The sequence below is a fragment of the Muntiacus reevesi genome, chromosome X, assembly GCF_963930625.1.
Source record: "Muntiacus reevesi chromosome X, mMunRee1.1, whole genome shotgun sequence".
Classification (NCBI taxonomy): Eukaryota; Metazoa; Chordata; class Mammalia; order Artiodactyla; family Cervidae; genus Muntiacus; species Muntiacus reevesi.
The window spans coordinates 99,622,915-99,643,788 of NC_089271.1; the positions used below are offsets into that span (position 1 = coordinate 99,622,915).

General features: G+C 39.2%; 1 protein-coding gene across 1 annotated transcript in view; it reads left to right on the forward strand.

The window, feature by feature from the left end:
• Positions 1-20,874, forward strand: part of CD99L2 (CD99 molecule like 2) — a 130,289-nt gene that overhangs the window by 83,477 nt on the left and 25,938 nt on the right. Inside the window, exon 2 of the mRNA XM_065916579.1 lies at positions 13,475-13,534. Coding sequence (XP_065772651.1) covers positions 13,475-13,534 — 60 coding nt within the window. The remainder of the gene's footprint in view (positions 1-13,474; positions 13,535-20,874) is intronic.

Consider the following 20,874-nt stretch of genomic DNA (forward strand, 5'->3'; position numbering starts at 1 on the left):
TGTAGATTGAAATTTTGAATGGTTTTGTCCACAGCTCATTTGGGTCCATTGAATTTAGGGTCAGTGAGGGGTTCATAAATCTGCAACATTGTATTATTGCTTTTTTAATTCAGGTATAGTTGATGTACAATGTCACATAAGTTTCAGGTATACAACATATTCATAATTTTTATGAATAATTTCATTTATAGGTATTAGGAAATATTGCCTATATTCTCTGTGTTGTATAATACATCCTTGTAGCTTATTTATTTTATACCTAATAGTTTATACCTTTTAATCCCCTACCCCTATCTGGCCCCTCCCCTGTTTCTTCTCTTTGCTGGTAACCACTGGTTTGTTTTCTTTTCTTTTTTTTTTTTTTTTCTTTTATTTTATTTATTTATTTATTTATTTTTTTATTTTTCAGTGGGTTTTGTCATACATTGATGTGAATCAGCCATAGAGTTACACGAATTCCCCATCCCGGTCTCCCATCCCACCTCCCTCTCCACCCGATTCCTCTGGATCTTCCCAGCCCAACAGGCCCGAGCACTTGACTCATGCCTCCCACCTGGGCTGGTGGTCTGTTTCACCACAGATAATATACATGCTGTTCTTTCGAAACATCCCACTCTCCCCTTCTCCCACAGAGTTCAAAAGTCTGTTCTGTACTTCTGCGTCTCTTCTTCTGCCCTGCATATAGGGCCATCGTTACCATCTTTCTAAATTCCGTATATATGTGTTAGTATACTGTAATGTTCTTTATCTTTCTGGCTCACCTCACTCTGTATAATGGGCTCCAGTTTCATCCATCTCATTAGAACTGATTCAAATGAATTCTTTTTAACGGCTGAGTAATATTCCATGGTGTATATGTACCACAGCTTCCTTATCCATTCATCTGCTGATGGGCATCTAGGTTGCTTCCATGTCCTGGCTATTATAAACAGTGCTGCGATGAACATTGGGGTGCACGTGTCTCTTTCAGATCTGGATTCCTCAGTGTGTATGCCCAGAAGTGGTATTGCTGGGTCATATGGTAGTTTTTTAAGAAATTTCCAGTTTTTTAAGAAATCTCCACACTGTTTTCCATAGTGGCTGTACTAGTTTGCATTCCCACCAACAGTGTAAGAGGGTTGCCTTTTCTCCACACCCTCTCCAGCATTTATTGCTTGTAGACTTTTGGATAGCAGCCATCCTGACTGGCGTGTAATGGTACCTCATTGTGGTTTTGATTTGCATTTACTGGTTTGTTTTCTATATCAGTGAGTCATTTTTGTTACATTGGTTCACTTGTTGTGTTTTTTAGATTCCACATATAAGTGATATCATACAGTACTTGTCTTTCTCTGGCTGACTTATTTCACTTAGAATAATGTCCTCTAAGTCTATCCATGTTGTTTTAAATGACGTTATTTCATTCTTTTTTATGACTGACAAATATTCCATTGTATGTGTTTATATTAGAGAGAGAGTTTTGAAGAAACATCCAGTAGGATGATTGGCTTATGATAGAGAACTTTAAAAATTATTTATTATTACAAGATACATCACTTTATATATGTGATTAAAATAAAAAAAGAGGGTTCAAATTAATAGTAAAAGTTCTCTTTCTCCCTGACCCCTTTTCTCATTCTGTAAACATAACCACTGTTACCAGGCTGTGTGTAAGCTTCCATCCAGAAGATTTTTATGGCTTTAAATGTAGATATTTATGGAAAAAAACTTCTCTGCACCTTTATTTATTTAATACTGTGTCTTGGAGCTCTCTCCCATGTCAGCACATAGGCTTATGCCTTTCTTCTTTTTAATAGAATTAATTTTTATATCAATTTTAGGCTCAGAGCAATATTGAGCAGAAGGTATGTAGTTTTCTCGTATACCTCCTGACCCCACACATACACAGCCTCTCTCATTACCAACACCCCCCCCCTTACAAGGAGGTTGTCTTCATTACCATTGATTAACCTATATTGACAGTATTATCATCACCCAAAGTCCATAGTTTGAATTGTGTTTCACTCTTGGTGGTGTTGTATTCTTATCTGGGAAATCCCATGATCAGAGGAGCCTGGCAGGCTATAGTCCATGGAGTCCCAAAGAGTCGGACATGGCTGAGCATGCACACACTTGGTGTTGTGCGTTCTTTGGGTTCAGACAAATAAATAATGGCATGCACCCACCATCAGAGTATCATACAGAATAGTCTCACTGCTCTAAAAATTCTCTGTGCTCCACCAAGTCATTCTGCCCCACACAGCCCCTGGCAACCGCTGATCGTTCTTACTCACTTCATATTTGTCTTTCTAGAATGTCAGATAGTCAGAATCATACACTATGTTACTTTTACAATTGGCTTCTTTCTCTTAGTATGGGCATTGGAAGTTCCTCTGTGTTTTTTCATGCCTTGATAGCTTATTTATTTTTAGTGCTGAATAATATTCTATTGTCTTGAATGTAACACAGTTTATTTATCTGCTTACTTCCTGAGGGACAAAGAAGCCTGGTGGACTACAGTCCATGGGGTTGCAAAGAGTTAGATATGACTGAGTGACTAACGCTCACTTTCTGAAGGATATCTTGGCTGTTTCCAAGCTTTCATAATTATGAATGAAGAAATTATAAACATCTGTGTGCAGGTTTTTGTTTGGACATAAGTTTTTAACTCCTTTGGGTAAACACGAAGGAGCACAATTGGTGGATCATATGGTATGTATGTGTTCTTAGAAAACAGCAAACTGTCTTCCAAAGCGACTGTACCATTTTGTACTCCCAGCAGTAATATGATTTCCTTTTCATTCCACAGCCTTATCAGCTCTTGGTGTTGTCCACGTTCTGGATTTTGGCCATTCTCATAGGTGTATACTGCTATCGCAGTGTTTTAATTTGAATTCCCTATTGACATATGATGTGCAACATGCTTTCCTATGTGTATTTGCCATCTATCTGTCTTCTTTAATGTGTCAGTTAAAGTCTTTAGCCCATTGTTTTCACTTGGTGTGCTTTTGTTTATGTGTATAGCTTTAGCAACCTCCTGACAAGGCATACACCAACTCTGACTCACACAGTTCATATCTTTTTTTTTCTTTAACTTTTTCCCTCTCAGCATTCTTGATCTATAATTGACAATGTGATGAAGATTAGTTAACACATAATTGCCGTTTTTGTGTGTGTGTGTCTGGTGAGAACATTTAAGATCTACCCTCTTAACGAGAGTATATCATATTCTTGAAAATTGCTAATTATAAGTACCACACTATACCACACACTTATTAGACCCCTAGAACTTATTCATCTTGTAACTGGAAGTTTATACCCCATGACCAACAATGACCAACATCTCCCCATTTCCCCACCCCTGCAGTCCCTGGTGGCCAGCCACCATTCTACTCCGTTTCTATGAGTTAGGTTGTTTTAGACTCTATGTGCAGGTGAAGTCATACAGTTATTTGTTTTCCTCTGACTTTTCTCACTTAGCATAATACCTTCTAGATATATCCATATTGTTGAAAAGGCAGAATCTCCTTTTTAATGGCAAATAAGATTCTGTGGTATGTATATACCACATTTGCTTTATCCATTCATCAATCTGTGGACAATTAGTTTCCATATCTTGGCTGTTGGGAGTAAGGCTGCAAGGAACATAGCTGGGGGGTGGTGGTGGTGGTGCAGATATCTCTTTGAGATAGTGATTTGCTTTGTTTTGGCAATATGCCCACAAGTAGGATTTGATGGATTATAATTCTGTTTTTCAATTTTTGAAGACCCTCCATATTATCTTCCAGAGTGGCTGAACCAATTTACTTCCCACCAGCAGTGCATAACGATTCCATTTTCTCCACACCCTCACCAAAACTTAGCATGTTTTTTTGACTCTAGCCATTCTAACAGGTGTGAGGCATTCTAACATTCTGGTTTTGATTTGCATTTCCCTGATGATGGATATTGTTTAGCATCTTTTCATATACCTGTTGGGCATTTGTATATCTTCTTTGGAAAAATGTCTGTTTAGTTCCACGTGAGTGACACAAACACACATTGAAGAAAAGACAGTGTCTCTTCAATAAATGGTTCTGGGAAGACTGGAGAGCTTTTACGTGTAAAAGAATGAAATTAGAACATTCTCTAATGCTACATGCAAAAATAAACTCAAAATGGATTAAAGTTCTAAATGTAAGACTGAACACTATAAAATTCCTAGAGGAAAACATAGGCAGAACACTCTTTGACATAAATCGCAGGAATTAATTTTTGATCTGTTTACTAAAGTAAAGGAAATAAAAGCAAAAATAAACAAATGGAACATAATTTAACTTAAAAGCTTTTGCACAGCAAAGGAAACTATCAACAAAACAAAAATGAATGCACTATGATTCATTTTGAGTTAATGTGAAAAGTCTAAGGTCTATTTCTAGGGTTTTTTTTGTTGTTGTTGTTCCATGTGGCTGTCCAGGTGTTGTAGCACCATTTGTTGAAAAGACTGTCCATCATCCTGCCTTTGCTCCTTTGTCAAAGATCAGTTGACTATGTTTATGTCAGTCTGTTTCTGGGCTCTCTATTCTGTTCCATTGATCTCTTTGTCTCTTGCTAATACCACAGTATCTTAACTTTATAGTAAGTCTTGAGATGGGTAGTGTCAGTCCTCTGACTTTGTTCTTTTCATTCAATATTGTATTGGCTATTCTGGGTTTTCTTCTCTCAGTATAAACTTGATCAGTTTGTCAGTATAAACTTAAAAATCAGTTTGTCAATCACAAAATCATTTGCTGACATTTCAATTGTGATTGCACTGAATCTATAATCAAATTGGGAAGAAGTGACATTATGAAAGTATTGAATCTTCCTATCTATGAACATGAAATATCTCTTCTCTTTTGATTTCTTTCATTAGAGTTTTGTAGTTTTCTTTATATAGATCTTGTGCATATTTTGTTAGATTTCTATAAGGTGTTTATTTGGGGGAGGTGCTGCTAATGTAAACAGTGTTGTGCTTTTTATTAATATTTCAAATTCCATTTGTTCATTGCTGGTACATAGGAAATCTACTTATATTAACCATATACCTTGCAACCTTGCTATAGTTACTTATTAGTTCTAGGAGTTTTGAGTTTTGGGGTGGATTTTTTTTCGATAATCATGTTTTCTGCAAAAAGAGTTTTATTTCTTCCTTCCCAGTCTTTATACCTTTTTTACTTTTCTTGTCTTATTGAAGTAGCTGGGACTGGTAGTATGATGTTGAAAAGCAGTGCTGACAAGGGACATCATTGCCTTGATCCTGATCATGTTAGCTGTAGGTTTTTTATAGATATTTTTTATCAAGTTGAGGAAATTCCATTGTAGCCCTAGTTTACTGAGAGTATCCCATTCTTTTAAACAGATGCAGAACACTTCATTGTATTGAAGAACCATATTTACTTCAACTATTCTTCAGTGAACACTAGGTCTGTTTCCATTTCTTTTTGCTTTTGTGAGCAGTACTGCTATAAACATCCTGTACATAACTCTTTGGGCACATGTACAAGTATTTTTCTGTAACATGTACCTAAAAGTACAATTGTTGAGTTGAGAAATATGCATACTTGCTGCTGCTGCTAAGTCGCTTCAGTCGTGTCCAATTCTGTGCGATCCCATAGACGGCAGCCCATCAGGCTCCCCCGTCCCTGGGATTCTCCAGGCAAGAACATTGGAGTGGGTTGCCATTTCCTTCTCCATGCATGAAAGTGAAAAGTGAAAGTGATGTCACTCAGTCCTGTCTGACTCTTCATGACCCCATGGACTGTGGCCTACCAGGCTCTTCCTACCATGGGATTTTCCAGGCAAGAGTACTGGAGTGGGTTGCCATTGCCTTCTCCGGATACGCATATTTAAATTATTTTAATTGTCTAAATGTTTGAAGAATTACAGACCTGCAGGAAACTTGCAAGTACAGTGCAGGGACCTTCTTTTTCCCCCCTAATAAGTTGAGAAGATGTTGCCATACCCTATGATCCTTCCTCTCACAACATACTTCAGAGTGCATTTCCTACAAACATCCTTTTGCATATCAACAATGTAAACATCTGAATTGGAAAATGAATGCAGATCCATTAATACTACCTAATTCTCAGACTCCATTCAAGTTTTACCAGTTGTTCCAATATTATCTAATACAAGGAATTCCCATTTACTATTCACCTAGATTTCTCAGTTATAGCACATTAGCTCTGGTGTGTGTATTTATCTTCAAATACTTTTCTTCTGAAAAAATTTCAGAATCAGTCCCAAATATTATACTCATTATCTCTTGATATTTCAGTATGCATTTCCTAAAAATGAGGACAACCCTCCTCTATGACTGTAGTACATCCATCAAGATCAGGAAATTGACAGTGAGCCAGTATTACCATCTGGTTCACAGACCTCGTTCAAATTTCACTCATTGTCCCACTGATTATCTTTATAGGTACAGGATCCAGTCGAGGAATACCTGTTGAATTTAGCTGTCATGATTTCCCTGATCTCAGGGACTGTAGTCTCTCAATACTTGTTCAATGCTGAAAATTGTTGCTTCATGCTTTGTTCATTTTATGGTTATTTATGGAAGGCTAATCTGATACCAATTATTTCATCAAAGGAAGAATTGAGTGTCTACTTTAGAATATTAGAAGTTGAGTTATTAAGTGCATGACTTTTATTGCTGGATTATATGATGTAAACCCATAAAATATGTCACTTTTCCTCTTTAGAAGTTTAGCTATTAAATTTTATCTTGGCTTATATCAATATTTTTTTCCTTCCTGTTAGCACTTACTTGTTATATCAGTTCAGTTCAGTCACTCAGTCATGTCCAACTCTTTGCGACCCCATGGACTGCAGCATGCCAGGCTTTCCTACCCATCACCAACTCCCAGAGCTTGCTCAAACTCATGTCCATCGAGTCGGTGATGCCATCCAACCATCTCATCCTCTGTCATCCCCTTCTCTTCCTACCTTCAATCTTTCCCAGCATCAGAGTCCTTTCCAATGAGTCAGTTCGTCTCATCAAATGGCCAGAATATTTGAACTTCAGCATCAGTCCTTCCAATGAATATATTCTGAACTGATTTCCTTTAGGGTTGATTGGTTTGATCTCCTTGTAGTCCAATGGACTCTCAAGAGTCTTCTCCAATACCACAGTTCAAAAGCATCAGTTCTTCAGTGCTCAGCTTTCTTTATGGTCCAACACTCACATTCATACATGACTACTGGAAAAACCATAGCTTTGAAGAGAAGGACCTTTGTCAGCAAAGTAATGTCTCTACTTTTTAATATGCTCTCTAGGTTGGTAATAGCTTCTCTTCCAAGGAACAAGTGTCTTTTAATTTCATGGCTGCAGTCACCATCTGCAGTGACTTTGGAGCCCAAGAAAATAAAGTCTGTCAGTGTTTCCATTGTTTCCCCATCTATTTGCCATGAAGTGATGGGACCGGATGCCATGATCTTGGTTTTTTGAATGTTGAGTTTTAAGCCAGCTTTTTCACTCTCCTCTTTCACTATTATCAAGAGGCTCTTTAGTTCTTCTCTTTCTGCCATGAAGGTGTTGTCATCTGCATATCTGAGGTTATTGATATTTCTCCTGGCAATCTTGATTCCAGCTTGTGCTTCATCCAGTGCAGCACTTCGCATGATGTGCTCTGCATAGAAGTTAAATAAGCAGGGTGACAATATACAGCCTTGACGTACTCCTTTCCCGATTTGGAACCAGTCCATTGTTCCATGTCCAGTTCTAACTATTGCTTCTTAACCTGCATACACATTTCTCAGGAGGCAGGAAAAGCGGTCTGGTATTCCCATCTCTTGAAGAATTTTCCACAGTTGATTGTGATCCACACAGTCAAAGGCTTTGGCATAGTCAATAAAGCAGAAGTAGATGTATTTCTGGAACTCTCTTGCTTTTTCAATGATCCAAAGGATGTTGGCAATTTGATCTCTTGTTCTTCTGCCTTTTCTAAATCCAGCTTGAACATCTGGAAATTCTCCATATACTGTTGAAGTCTTGCTTGGAGAATTTTGAGTATTTGTTAGCATGTGAGATGAGTGCAATTGTGCAGTAGTTTGAGCATTCTTTGGCATTGCCTTTCTTTGGGATTGGAATGAAAACTGACCTTTTCCAGTCCTGTAGCCACTGCTGAGTTTTCCAAATTTGCTGGCATATTGAGTGTAGCACTTTCACAGCATCATCTTTTAAGATTTGGGGTAGCTCAGCTGGAATTCTATCACCTCCACTAGCTTTGTTCTTAGTGATGCTTCCTAAGGCCCACTTGACTTCAGACTCCAGGATGTCTGGCTCAGATACCATTGTGGTTATCTGGGTCATGAAGATCTTTTTTGTACAGTTCTTCTGTGTATTCTTGCCACCTCTTCTTAATATCTTCTGCTTCTGTTAGTTCCCAAATATTTCTGTCCTTTATTGAGCCCATCTTTGCATGAAATGGTCTCTTGGTATCTCTGATTTTCTTGAACAGATATCTAGTCTTTCCCATTCTACTGTTTTCCTCTATTTCTTGGCATTGATCACTGAGGAAGGCTTTCTTATCTCTCCTTGCTATTCTTTAGAACTCTTCATTCAGATGGGTATATCTTTCCTTTTCTCCTTTGCCTTTTGCTTCTCTTCTTTTCTCAGCTATTTGTAAGGCCTCCTCAGACAACCATTTTGCCCTTTTGGATTTCTTTTTCTTGGGGATGATCTTGATCAATGCCTTCTGTACAATGTCATGAACCTCTGTCCATAGTTCTTCAGGTACTCTGTCTATCAGATCTAATCCCTTGAATCTATTTGTCATTTCCACTGTATAATCATAAGGGATTTGATTTAGGTCATACCTGAATGGTCTAGTGGTTTTCCCTACTTTCTTCAATTTAGGTCTGAATTTGGCAATAAGGAGTTCATGATCTGAGCCACAGTCAGCTCCCAGTCTTGTTTTTGCTGACTGTATAGAGCTTCTCCGTCTTTGACTGCAAAGAATATAATCAATCTGATTTTGGTATTGACCATCTGATGATGTCTATGTGTATAGTCATCTACTGTGTTGTTGGAAGAGGGTGTTTGCTATGAACAGTGCATTCTGTTGGCAAAACTCTGTTAGCCTTTGCCCTGCTTCATTTTGTACTCCAAGGCCAAACTTGCCTATTACTCCAGGTATTTCTTGACTTCCTACTTTTGCATTACAGTCTCTTATGATGGAAAGGACATCTTTTTTTTAGTGTTAGTTCTAGAAGGTCTTGTAGGACATCATAGAACCATTCAGCATCTTCTTCAGCATTACTGGTTGGGGCATATACTTGGATTACTGTGATATTATATGGTTTGCCTTGGAAATAAACAGAGATCATTCTGTCATTTTTGAGATTGCCCCCAAGTACTGCATTTTGGACTATTGTTCACTATGAGGGCTATGCCATTTCTTCTAAGGGATTCTTGCCCACAGTAGTAGGTATAATGATTATCTGGGTTAAACTCACCCATTCCGGTCCATTTTAGTTCGCTGATTCCTAGACTGTCGATGTTTACTCTTGCCATCTCCTGTTTGACCACTTCCAATTTGCCTTGATTCATGGAGCTAACACTCCAGGTTCCTGTGCAATATTGTTTTTTACAGCATCAGACTTTACTTCCACTACCAGTCACATCCTCAACTGGGTGTTGTTTTCACTTTGGCTCTGTCTGTTTATTCTTTCTGGACTTATATTTCTCCACTCTTCTCCAGTACCATATTGGGCACCTACCAACCTGGGGAGTTCATCTTTCAGTGTCCTATCTTTTTGCCTTTTCATACCATTCGTGGGGTTCTCAAGGCAAGAATACTGAAGTGGTTTGCCATTCCACTGGGGATCCAGCAAAGGGACTGTGAACCCCTGGGAATTTGACTTTGGAGGCCAGTGTGGTTTGATAACAGAACATCCATAGGACTGGGAAAGCAGGCTCTTGGAGAGCACAAACAAGACCTTGTGTCACCAGGAGCCAGGAGAAAGGAACAGTATCCCCACAAAAGATGGAGCCAGACTTGCCTGTGAGTGTCTAGGAGTCTCCAGTGGAGGCGTGGGTCGACAGTGACCTGCAGATAATTTGCTAATAGGTATATAGCTCCTTGCTAAAAACTAGTAAGGGGGCAATCTTTCTGCCGCCTTCTGATGTCTATGTCAGAAGCTTTCTCTATTTCTTTCATACTTTAATGAAACTTTACTACACAAAAGCCCTGAGGGATCAAGCCTCATCACTGACCCCAGATCAAATTCCTCTCCTCCAGAGGCCAAGAATCCCAGTGTCGTTCATGGCTCATGGCGACAACCTTTCAATAGGAAATTTGCTCTATTTATACTCACTTTTTATTAGCATAGTTATACATATTCTTGTGTTAGACAATTCAGAAAGTCCATATTTTTTATTTAACATATTTTTGTTTTTTCCCGTTGGTGACTTTTGTTGAATTTTAGTTGTTGGTATTGACCTTTCTTTTCATTCTTGAAAGAGTTAGAGGTTATACATCCTATATCTCTTTTTTAGTGGTTACCTTAATTTTTTTTGCTGTAGGAAATAGATATTTAAAAATAAACTTTTTTAAGAACAGTTTTAGATTTACAGTGCAAAGCTGATACAAAGAATTCCCATGTACTCTACACCTAGGTAGCTTCCCTTCTTATTAATATTTTATATTAGTGCAGTACATGTATCACAATGAATGAATCAACACTGATACACTGTTATTAAAGTCCATACTCTATTCAGATTTTCTTAGTTTTTTTACTTAAAGTCCTTTTTCTGTCCTAGGAGCTGATCCAGGGTACCACGTGAATTTCCATCATTACATCTCCTTTGGCTCTTCAAGCTGTGCCAGTTTCTCATACTTAGTTTTTGACAGCCTTGAAAGTTTTGAGGAGTATTCAGTTCAGTTCAGTTGCTCAGTCATGTCCGACTCTTTGTGACCCCATGAACTGCAGCACACCAGGCTTTCCTGTCCATCACCAACTCCCAAAGCTTGCTCACACTCATGTCCATTGAGTTGGTGATACCATCCAACCACCTCATCCTCTGCCGTCCCCTTCTCCTTCCGCCTTCAGTTTTTTCCAGCATCAGGGTCTTTTCCAATGAGTCAGTTCTTCTCATCACATGGCCAGAGTATTAGAGCTTCACTTTCAGCATCAGTCCTTCCAATGAACATATTCTGAACTGATTTCCTTTAGGATTGGCTGGTTTGATCTCCTTGCAGTCCAATGGACTCTCAAGAGTCTTCTCCAACACTGCTTGTTCAACACTTCTCCAACACTGATATTCAAAAGCATCAGTTCTTCACCACTCAGCTTTTTGGTCCAGCTCTCACATCCATATATGACTACTGGAAAAACCATAGTTTTTCCTTTGACTAAAAGGACGTTTCTCGGCAAAGTCATGTCTCTGCTATTTAATATGCCATCTAGGTTGGTCATAACTTCTCTTCCAAGGAACAAGCATCTTTTACTTTTATGGCTGCAGTCACTATCTGCAGTGATTTTAGAGCCCAAGAAAATGAAACTGTCAGTGTTTCCGTTGTTTCCCCATCTATTTGCCATGAAGTGATGGGACTGGATGCCATGATCTTGGTTTTTTGAATGTTGCGTTTTAAGTCAGCTTTTTCACTCTCTTCTTTCACTATTATCAAGAGGCTCTTTAGTTCCTCTTCTCTTTCTGCCATGAGGGTGGTGTCATCTGCATATTTGAGGTTATTGATATTTCTCCTGGCAAACTTGATTCCAGCTTGTGCTTCATCCAGCCCAGCATTTCACTTGATTAGTCAAGTATTTTGTAGGATGCACCTCAATTGGAGTTTTTCTGCTCTTTTCCTTGTGATTACACTGTGGTTATAGAGTTATCCTTCCTTGAAAGGAAGACCACAGAGGTTTAGTGCCCTTCTCATTGTATCAAGGGAATATAGTATTGGGCCTTCTGGTGGTCCAGTGGTTAAGACTTTGTACTTCCACTGCAGGGGATATGGGTTCCATCCCTTTTAAGGGAACTAAGACTCGACATGCTGTGCAGCAAGACCAAAAAAAAAAAAAAAAAAAAGCAGAGAATATAATATCAGTATATGTCATCACTGTTAATCTTAATCTTGATTGCCTGGCTGATGTAGTATATGTCAGTTTCTCCACTGTAAGGTTACTTTTCTCTTCCCTACCCCTTATACTATAATCTTGGAAGGGAGTCAGCACTTATGGAGAGGAGAAATGTCTACATAAATTAATTTGAATTCTTCTGTTTTTATGTTTTTGCTCAGTCATTTATATCAGCATTGAGTCATGAATATTTATTTTATACATAGGGTCATAATCCAGTACCACCTTATTTTGCTGCTTTAAATTTTTCCAACTTTAGCCATTGAGAACTCTTTTCTGTCAGTTCTGTGCCCCTTTGACATATACCCACCAATATCAAATATTTTTAAAAGTACTTCCTAGCACTGAAGAATCTCAGATCTTATCTAGATATTTCCTGTCCCAATTCTAGAATCAGCTATGTCTCCAAGGAGGTCTGGTTCCTTTAATTGGAGAATTGTGTTTAGAAACCAAAGTCTGGGTGCCAGGTGTGTTCATTGCTACTTGACTGTTGTTGCTTCTAGGCCTTTTCATCTGACAGAGCAAGGGGATGTATATCTGAATACTAACCCCATGTATATGCACGTGTTTATGAATATTTCTATATATAACCACATATATATATAGCCAAACATTATTCATACTGATGTCTCTAATTCTAGTCGACTGTCACATGGATCTCTTTCTAATTCTCTCGTCTGTAACCTCCCTCTCCAGCAGTGAGAAACCTGGCTTCTGTAATCTACTGTCCATTTACTTACTTGTTTAGTTTCAGTATACGTGCAAAGTGGTTTGCTTGAGACTTAATGTATATACCCTGTGGGAAACTACATGCCTACCTAGAGTGAAGGAAAGCTGTCAAGTTCAGTAGCAATCAGGGTTGGGCAGATGGGTCCACTTCTGAGGACAAACTGTCTTGTGAAAAACTCTTCTGCACGGCCTTTTTTGTTATGTGTCAGATAGTAGCCTAGGTGTAGGTGCTGGAGTTGGTGGGGGGGAGTGTGTCCTACGTTGCCAAAATGCAGAGCAGCTTTTGTATGAGAGTTGGGATGGGGTGAAAGAACTTGGCTCATTATCAAAAGTCATACTATGAAGAAGTTTTTTCTATAAGGTTATATTAAATACTTCATTTTTCATTCACTTGAACCTTTAGTCTTCTAGTGAACTGAGGACTGTTTTTTTTGGTTTTGTTTTGTTTTTGCTGTTGTTTTGGAATCAATAGATTGCTTGTTGAGGGATATCAATTCAGTGTATCTTTGGGTGGCTTCAACTGATTTCCTTTTGTGGCATTGTCTTCATAACACTGTCTAAAGGGAAGTGACAGTTACAAGAGTATATTAGTATTATTTTGTTTCTTTCCAAGAGAGTTACATTTTAAAATCTTCTTTTTCTTTTTAATTTTCAGGATCTGGGGACACTGGTGGTTTCCGTCTGGAGGATGCAGTGGAAGGAACTACAGTAAAGCGTGAGTAGTAAATCAGACTATTAAATGCAATAACAGTGCTTACTATGCACTACCCATTTAGAATACACATTCAAGGAAAACAATAGGTGGCCTGTTTTACTTAATCAAATATGACATGGTTATTATAATTTGAATTATTTAAAAGAAAATCTGGATATTTAAAATCCTTTGTTTCCTTTGTGGAGAATACCAAAAATGTGTAATAACTGATCCAGGATTTTCTCTGACTCAAGTCATAGCCCTTGCTGGTGTGACATCCCAGCAGTGACCTCCAAGGACTAGCTTTTTCTAGCTCAGAAAAAGATGCCTTGAAGTGAATAAGGGATTTGTTTCTCCTTTTAGATCTTTTTATAATGACTATTCTTTATGTGGTATCTACATGTAACCTCTCAAATGCTAAGCTTTATCATCAATTTCTCTTTAAATTTCTCTTTCAAGGTTAAACCATTCTTTTTTTTTTTTTACTTTTCTTGTTTTAAATTTATTTTAATTGGAGGCTAATTACTTTACAGTATTTTGGTAGTTTTTGCCATACATTCACATGAATCAGCCATGGGTGTACATGTGTTCCCCATCCTGACCCTCCCTCCGACCTCCTTCCCCATCCCATCCCTCAGGGTTATCCCAGTACACCAGCCCTGAGTACCCTGCCTCATGCATCAAACCTGGACTGGCGATCTATTTCACATATGATAATATACATGTTTCAATGCTACTCTCTCAAATCATCCCACCCTTGCCTTCTCCCAGAGTTCAGAAGTCTATTCTTTACATCTGTCTCTCTCTTGCTGTCTCACATATAGGATCATTGTTACCATCTTTCTAAATTCCATATATATGTATTAATATACTGTATTGGTATTTTTCTTTCTGACTTACTTTGCTCTGTATAATAGGCTCTAGTTTCATCCACCTCATTAGAACTGATTCAAACGCATTCTTTTTAATAGCTGAATAATATTCCATTGTGTATATGTACCACAGCTTTCTTATCCATTCGTCTGCCGATGGACATCTAGGTTGTTTCCATGTCTGGGCTATTGTAAACAGTGCTGCAATGAACATTGGGGTACACATATCTCTTTCAATTCTGTAAACCATTCTTTTAAACATGCATGAATACTTAGAAAATAAAGCTGATATTGCCCTTGGTCCCTCCTCATCCTGTAACACCTGCTCCCATTCCCCAGAGGGAACTGCCTAAGACAATTTGGGATATGCTGGTCCCAGCTAGTTTTCTCTGCTGTTATGAACATCTATACACATAGGTTGTTCAGTATTTTATGTTTTACATAACATGTGTAGGGCTTCTTCATTTCAGTTATATGTATATATTTCACAACTTAAAAAAATTAATATGTATTGAAGACCTGAGTAAATATAGCTGTCTATAGTGGAGGTGATGGAATTCCAGTTGAATTATTTCAAATCCTGAAAGATGATGCTGTGAAAGTTCTACACTCAATATGCCAGCAAATTTGGAAAACTCAACAGTGGTCACAGGACTGGAAAAGGTCAGTTTTCATTCCAATCTCAAAGAAAGGCAATCCCAAAGAATGCTCAAACTACCACACAATTGCACTCATCTCACATGCTAGTAAAGTAATGCTCAAAATTCTCCAAGCCAGGCTTCAGCAATACGTGAACCATGAAGTTCCAGATGTTCAATCTGGTTTTAGAAAAGGCAGAGGAACCAGAGATCAAATTGCCAACACCCACTGGATCATTGAAAAAGCAAGAGAGTTCCAGAAAAACATCTATTTCTGCTTTATTGACTATGCCAAAACCTTTGACTGTGTGGATCACAATAAACTGTGGAAAATTCTTGAAGAGATGGGAATACCAGACCACCTGACCTGCCTCTTGAGGAACCTATACGCAGGTCAGGAAGCAACAGTTAGAACTGGACATGGAACAACAGACTGGTTCCAAATAGGAAAAGGAGTACGTCAAGGCTGTATATTGTCACCCTGCTTATTTAACTTATATGCAGAGTACATCATGAGAAATGCTGGGCTGGAAGAAGCACAAGCTGGAATCAAGATTGCCAGGAGAAATATCAATAACCTCAGATATGCAGATGACACCACCCTGATGGCAGAAAGTGAAGAAGAACTAAAAAGCCTCTTGATGAAAGTGAAAGAGGAGAGTGAAAAAGTTGGCTTAAAGCTCAACATTCAGAAAACTAAGATCATAGAATCTGGTCCCATCACTTCATGGCAAGTAGATGGGGAAACAGTGTCATACTTTATTTTTTGGGGCTCCAAAATCACTGCAGATGGTGACTGTAGCCATGAAATTAAAAGCTGCTTACTCCTTGGAAGGAATGTTATGACCAACCTAGATAGCATATTAAAAAGCAGAGATATTACTTTGCCAACAAAGGTCCATCTAGTCAAGGCTATGGTTTTTCCATTGGTCATGTATGAATGTGAGAGTTGGACTGTGAAGAAGGCTGAGTGCCAAAGAATTGATGCTTCTGAACTGTGGTGTTGTAGAAAACTCTTGAGAGTCCCTTGGACTGCAAGGAGAGCCAACCAGCCCATCCTAAAGGAGATCAGTCCTGGGTGATGCTGAAGCCGAAACTTCGCCACCTCATGCGAAGAGTTGACTCATTGGAAAAGATCCTGATGCTGGGAGGGATTGGGGGCAGGAGGAGAAGGGGACGACAGAGGATGAGATGACTGGATGGCATCACTGACTCCATGGACATGAGTTTGAGTAAACTCCGGGAGTTGGTGATGGACAGGGAGGCCTGGCGTGCTGCGATTCATGCAGTCGTGAAGAGTTGGACACGACTGAGCAACTGAACTGAACTGAACTGATGGTAGTTTCCTTTGCTACAGGCTGTTGTAACAAAGTACCACAGACTGGGTGATTTAAAACCACAGAAATTTGTTCACTCCCAGTTCTGGAGGCCAGAAATCCAAAATCACAGTGTTGGCAGAGCATACTCCTCCTTGAAGGCTCCAGGCGAAGAATGCTTCCTTGCCTAACCTAGCTTCTGGTGGCTCCAGGTGGTCTTCAGCTTGCAGCTGCATGGCTCCTATCTCTGTCCCCATCTTCACTTGCCCTTCTCCTTCACGTGCGTGTCTTTCCCTCAGTCTTTTATAAGGACACTTTTTGTTGAATTTAGAATCTACCTGGATAATCTTGAATGATCTCATCCCAAGATCTTTACTTAATTACATCTGCAAAGACCCTTTTTTCCAAGTAAGGTCACATTCATAAGATTAGTACTTGGCTATATATTTTGAGGGCCACCATTCAGCATACTACATTTTATATCTCATACACAAACGTTTGCTTCATGAAGCTGGCATTCCAGTGGTATGGCTTCGGCCATGGCCAATGATGCCACTTCTTACTGGTAGACATGTGGTTTGTTTCTATTTTGCACAGTTACACATGGGACTTCAGTGAGTATTCTTGTCTGTTTCCTTTGTTCTCAGGTATAATGAAACTACAAGGCCAAAGGGTATATGTATTTTATACTTTAATAGATGCTGACAAATTGTTTCCAAAATGATTGTGCCTTCATGTACTTCTACTGATACTGTTATGAGTACCTTTTTCCCCAGACCTTCATCATCACCAGATTTTACCAATTAAAAACATTTTACCAGTATGATGGACAACAGAGATCCTATTTTTTTTGCCATTTGCATTTTCCTCTTTGAATTTTCTGTTCATATCCTTCCCCCATTTTTCTGCCAGATTGCTTGTCTTTTTTTTTTTTCTAATGAGTATGAAAGGTCTCTTTGTATATTCAGTATTGAGAAAGGCAGGGGCTCAGGAATTAGACTGCATGTGTCTGAACTCTGCCTCTGCCACTTATCAACTGTTACCTTGAGTGAGTTATCTGACTTTCTTGCACCTCTATTTCCTCATCTGTTGCATGAGGTTAATAATAATAATAAATTAGTAATAATTGTAAGAGTTCAATGAGATGGCCCCTGTGAAGCGTTTAGCCGAGGGCTTGATACAAGGGTGAGTGCTCCGTGTCAGCCATTATTATTATTATTTGATTTCATTGGATGGACTTACTGTGGCTGGGCCTCTCCTGTAAGAGTCAAGCATATATGATGAATGTACACCTACTTAAACTGATCAACAAAGTCAGCATAATTCCCGTTTAACCTCCAGATAGAATTTTTGCAGAAACAGGCTGATCCTAAAATTCATATGCAAATTCAAGAAACCCAGGGTAGTCAAAACTGTCTTGAAAAAGATGCTGGCAGACTCACACTTCCAAATTTCAGAGCTTACTACAAAGCTGCAGTAATCAAGATAGTGTGGTATTTATCACAAAGGTAGACATTACTCAATGGAATAGAATTGAGAGTCTAGAGATGACTATTATATCTGTAGCCAGTTGAATTTTGACCAAGGTGCTAAGACTGTTCAGTGGGGGAAGTAATGGTCTCTTCAATAAATGGTGTTGGGACAATTAGATATCCACATACAAAAAGTGAATTTGGACCCCTGCCTCACACCTTAAACAAAAATTAACTCAAAATGGGCCATATACCTAAAAATGAACTTCTAGGAGATTTATAGTTTTGTGTATGGTGTGAGGTGAAAGCCTTGAGCATTCTCAGGCCTTTCCTGAGCACCTCCATAGTCTTATACGTGCAGGTGGACTTTTAGTTTCCCAGGAAAATAAATATAGTTAATAACAGTGATGGTTTTAATGAAATCATTTAACATCTCCAAAACCAAACATGACCAAACAACAAAACAAGCATAGTACATGTAAACACGCCCCCAATTCATAAGTTTGTTAATTTCCTGATGGAGGGCTTTTAAATATTTCTGTCCCTTTCTTAGTTGTGTGCCAGCCCATCTGATCTTCATCAGCACCCATGAGCCAGTGTGTCTGGGACCCATAGAACCACAAAAACATGTATCTTTGGTGGAATGGCATCCTTCAAAACCAGGTCACTCTGCCATCCTTTTTTTCTATCTAAGCTTGCTTCTCATGCGACTGAGGTTTCAGAGAGATAGGCCCATCCATCTCTCCTTGGCTTAGCTGTTTTTTCCAGTTGGAGAACATTTCTCCTTTTTCCATTGTATATTTCTTATTGAAAGAGTCCCTGACACCTTGGTCAGGGTATTTATATATGACATCCATTCATCCATATTGAATAATGTTTACCAGGTGCTTGCTTGTTGCCAGGCACTTCCCCAGGAGCTGGACATGCCACGTGGACTAGGTCGTTGCCCCCAGGGAGCTCTTTTCTCCAGAAGGACACAGTACATATAACAATTTCAGATGTTATGGAGTGTGCTGGAGCAGATGCAATAGAGTGATGGGACAGGGAGGGCCCAAAATCGGGGTGATGACTTTAGATTAAGCAGTAGAGGCCTCTCACAGGAAAGGTGATATGCAGGAGCAAGGGAAGAGCCTTCAAGGCCAAGGGATCAGGTCTGCGAGCTGCGAGGCAGCAAAGAACCTCAGAGTCTGGGGCCTAGAAGGTGGTCTGTGTGGCTAGAGTATGGACAATGTTGGAGAAAAGGAGGAACAGTTGGCAGGGGCTGGATCATTTAGGGTGTTCGCAGTTATGGTAACCACTTTATTATAAGTACAAGGGGAAGCTCCTGGCATATTTTTTAAAGCTTTATTTAGAGATAATTCCCATATCATACAACTCACCTGTTTAAAACACACAATTTGGTGTTTTCTGGTGTATTCACACAGTTGTGCATCCATCACTATAGCCAATTTTAGAGCATTTCTATCACCTTAGAAGAAACCTTGTTCCCTTCCCTTAGTGCCCCCTGATTCCTTGATTCTTCCCCTCCCCTAGAGCTCCTGGCAACCACCAATCTCCTTCCTGTCTCCCTGAATTTCCTTGTTCTGGGACATGTCAGTGGAGTCATATAATGTGTAGACTTACATTTGGCTTCTTTCACTTGGAGTAACACTTTCAGGGTTCACCATTTTGGTTTCAGAATGTTGTCCCTTCCTCTCCCCGGCCTTCACACCCTCTTCCCTCATCTCTCCCTTTTTCACTCTGTGTGCAGTCATCTCACAGGGGGATCTACTTCTTCTTTTGCCAAATCAAGCTTCTTATGAGTGCCCTGATTTTCTCTGAATGCCATTGGCACTGTCATGGAGCCACACTCAGGGGAAGTGGCCCAGCTGATTGACTGTTTGGTTGTGGCACACCTTACAAAGAAGCGCTCCCAGCAGGAGTGCACTGTTGCTGGCCACATTCACTAAGCCTCAGAGAATCCTTGTTAAGTTTGTCATTTTGAGAGAGGCTTCACAGAAACAGCTGACTTTATTTTAGGAGCTCATTGCTTTGATGACCTTGGCTTACTCTTCTAATTCCTTGATAAGTAGCTAGACTTCGCTCATCTCAATTGTTGATGAGAATAAATCCCATTTAAAAGCTCATGACAAGAAAATCTGAAGTTAATGGTGTCTTGAAAAGTACACAAATCCAACATCATGCTCTGCATCACCACAGGCTCAGGCTCTGACAGAGCAGCTGGTTCCCTAGACATACAAGGAACACATACTCTTGAACTAGCACCTGTAATTCTTCAGAGAAACCAGGCTCCTCCAGAAACTGGGAGTAGTAGGGTAGAGTTCCACAAAGCCATCATGATCACAACACTATGGTACAGCTTAAGGATAGACATGTAGATCAATTGAGCAGAAATTAGAGTCCCAAATAAACCCTTAACATCTATGTTTTTTTCAAGCTGGAAGAAATATTTTTTACACAATAGCTGTATGAATCATATGGATTTTAAGCTAATAATATTTAAGTCCCAATTGCTTTTCTGAATATTGCACAAATAGTGGTTTCGGTAATGTCATTTCTCTTTCCTAACTATGTGTGTGCTAAGTTGGCTTCAGTGGTGTCTGACTCTTTGCAACCTTATGAACTAACTGTAGCCTGCTGGGCTCCTCTGTCATGGAAATAATCCTGGAGTGGGTTGCCATTTCCTACTCCAGGGGATCTTCCTGACCCTGGGATCAAACCTGCATCTGTTATGTCTCCTGCATTGGCAGGCGGGTTCTTTACCACTAGCACCACCTGGGAAGCTGTATTCCTAACTATACATATCACCATAATACAAGATATACATAAGGTGCCTCATTTAGACAGGTAAGCTGTACTTCTTCATTTTTTAAAATTTGTATTTCATATTGGAGGATAGTTGATTAATAATGATGTTAGTTATAGGTGTACAGTAAAGTGATTCACTTATACCCATATAAATATCCATTATTTTTCAAATTATTTTCCCATTTACGTTACTATAGAATATTGAGTTCCCTGTGCTATATGGTGGGTCCTTGTTGGTTATCTATTTTGTACTTC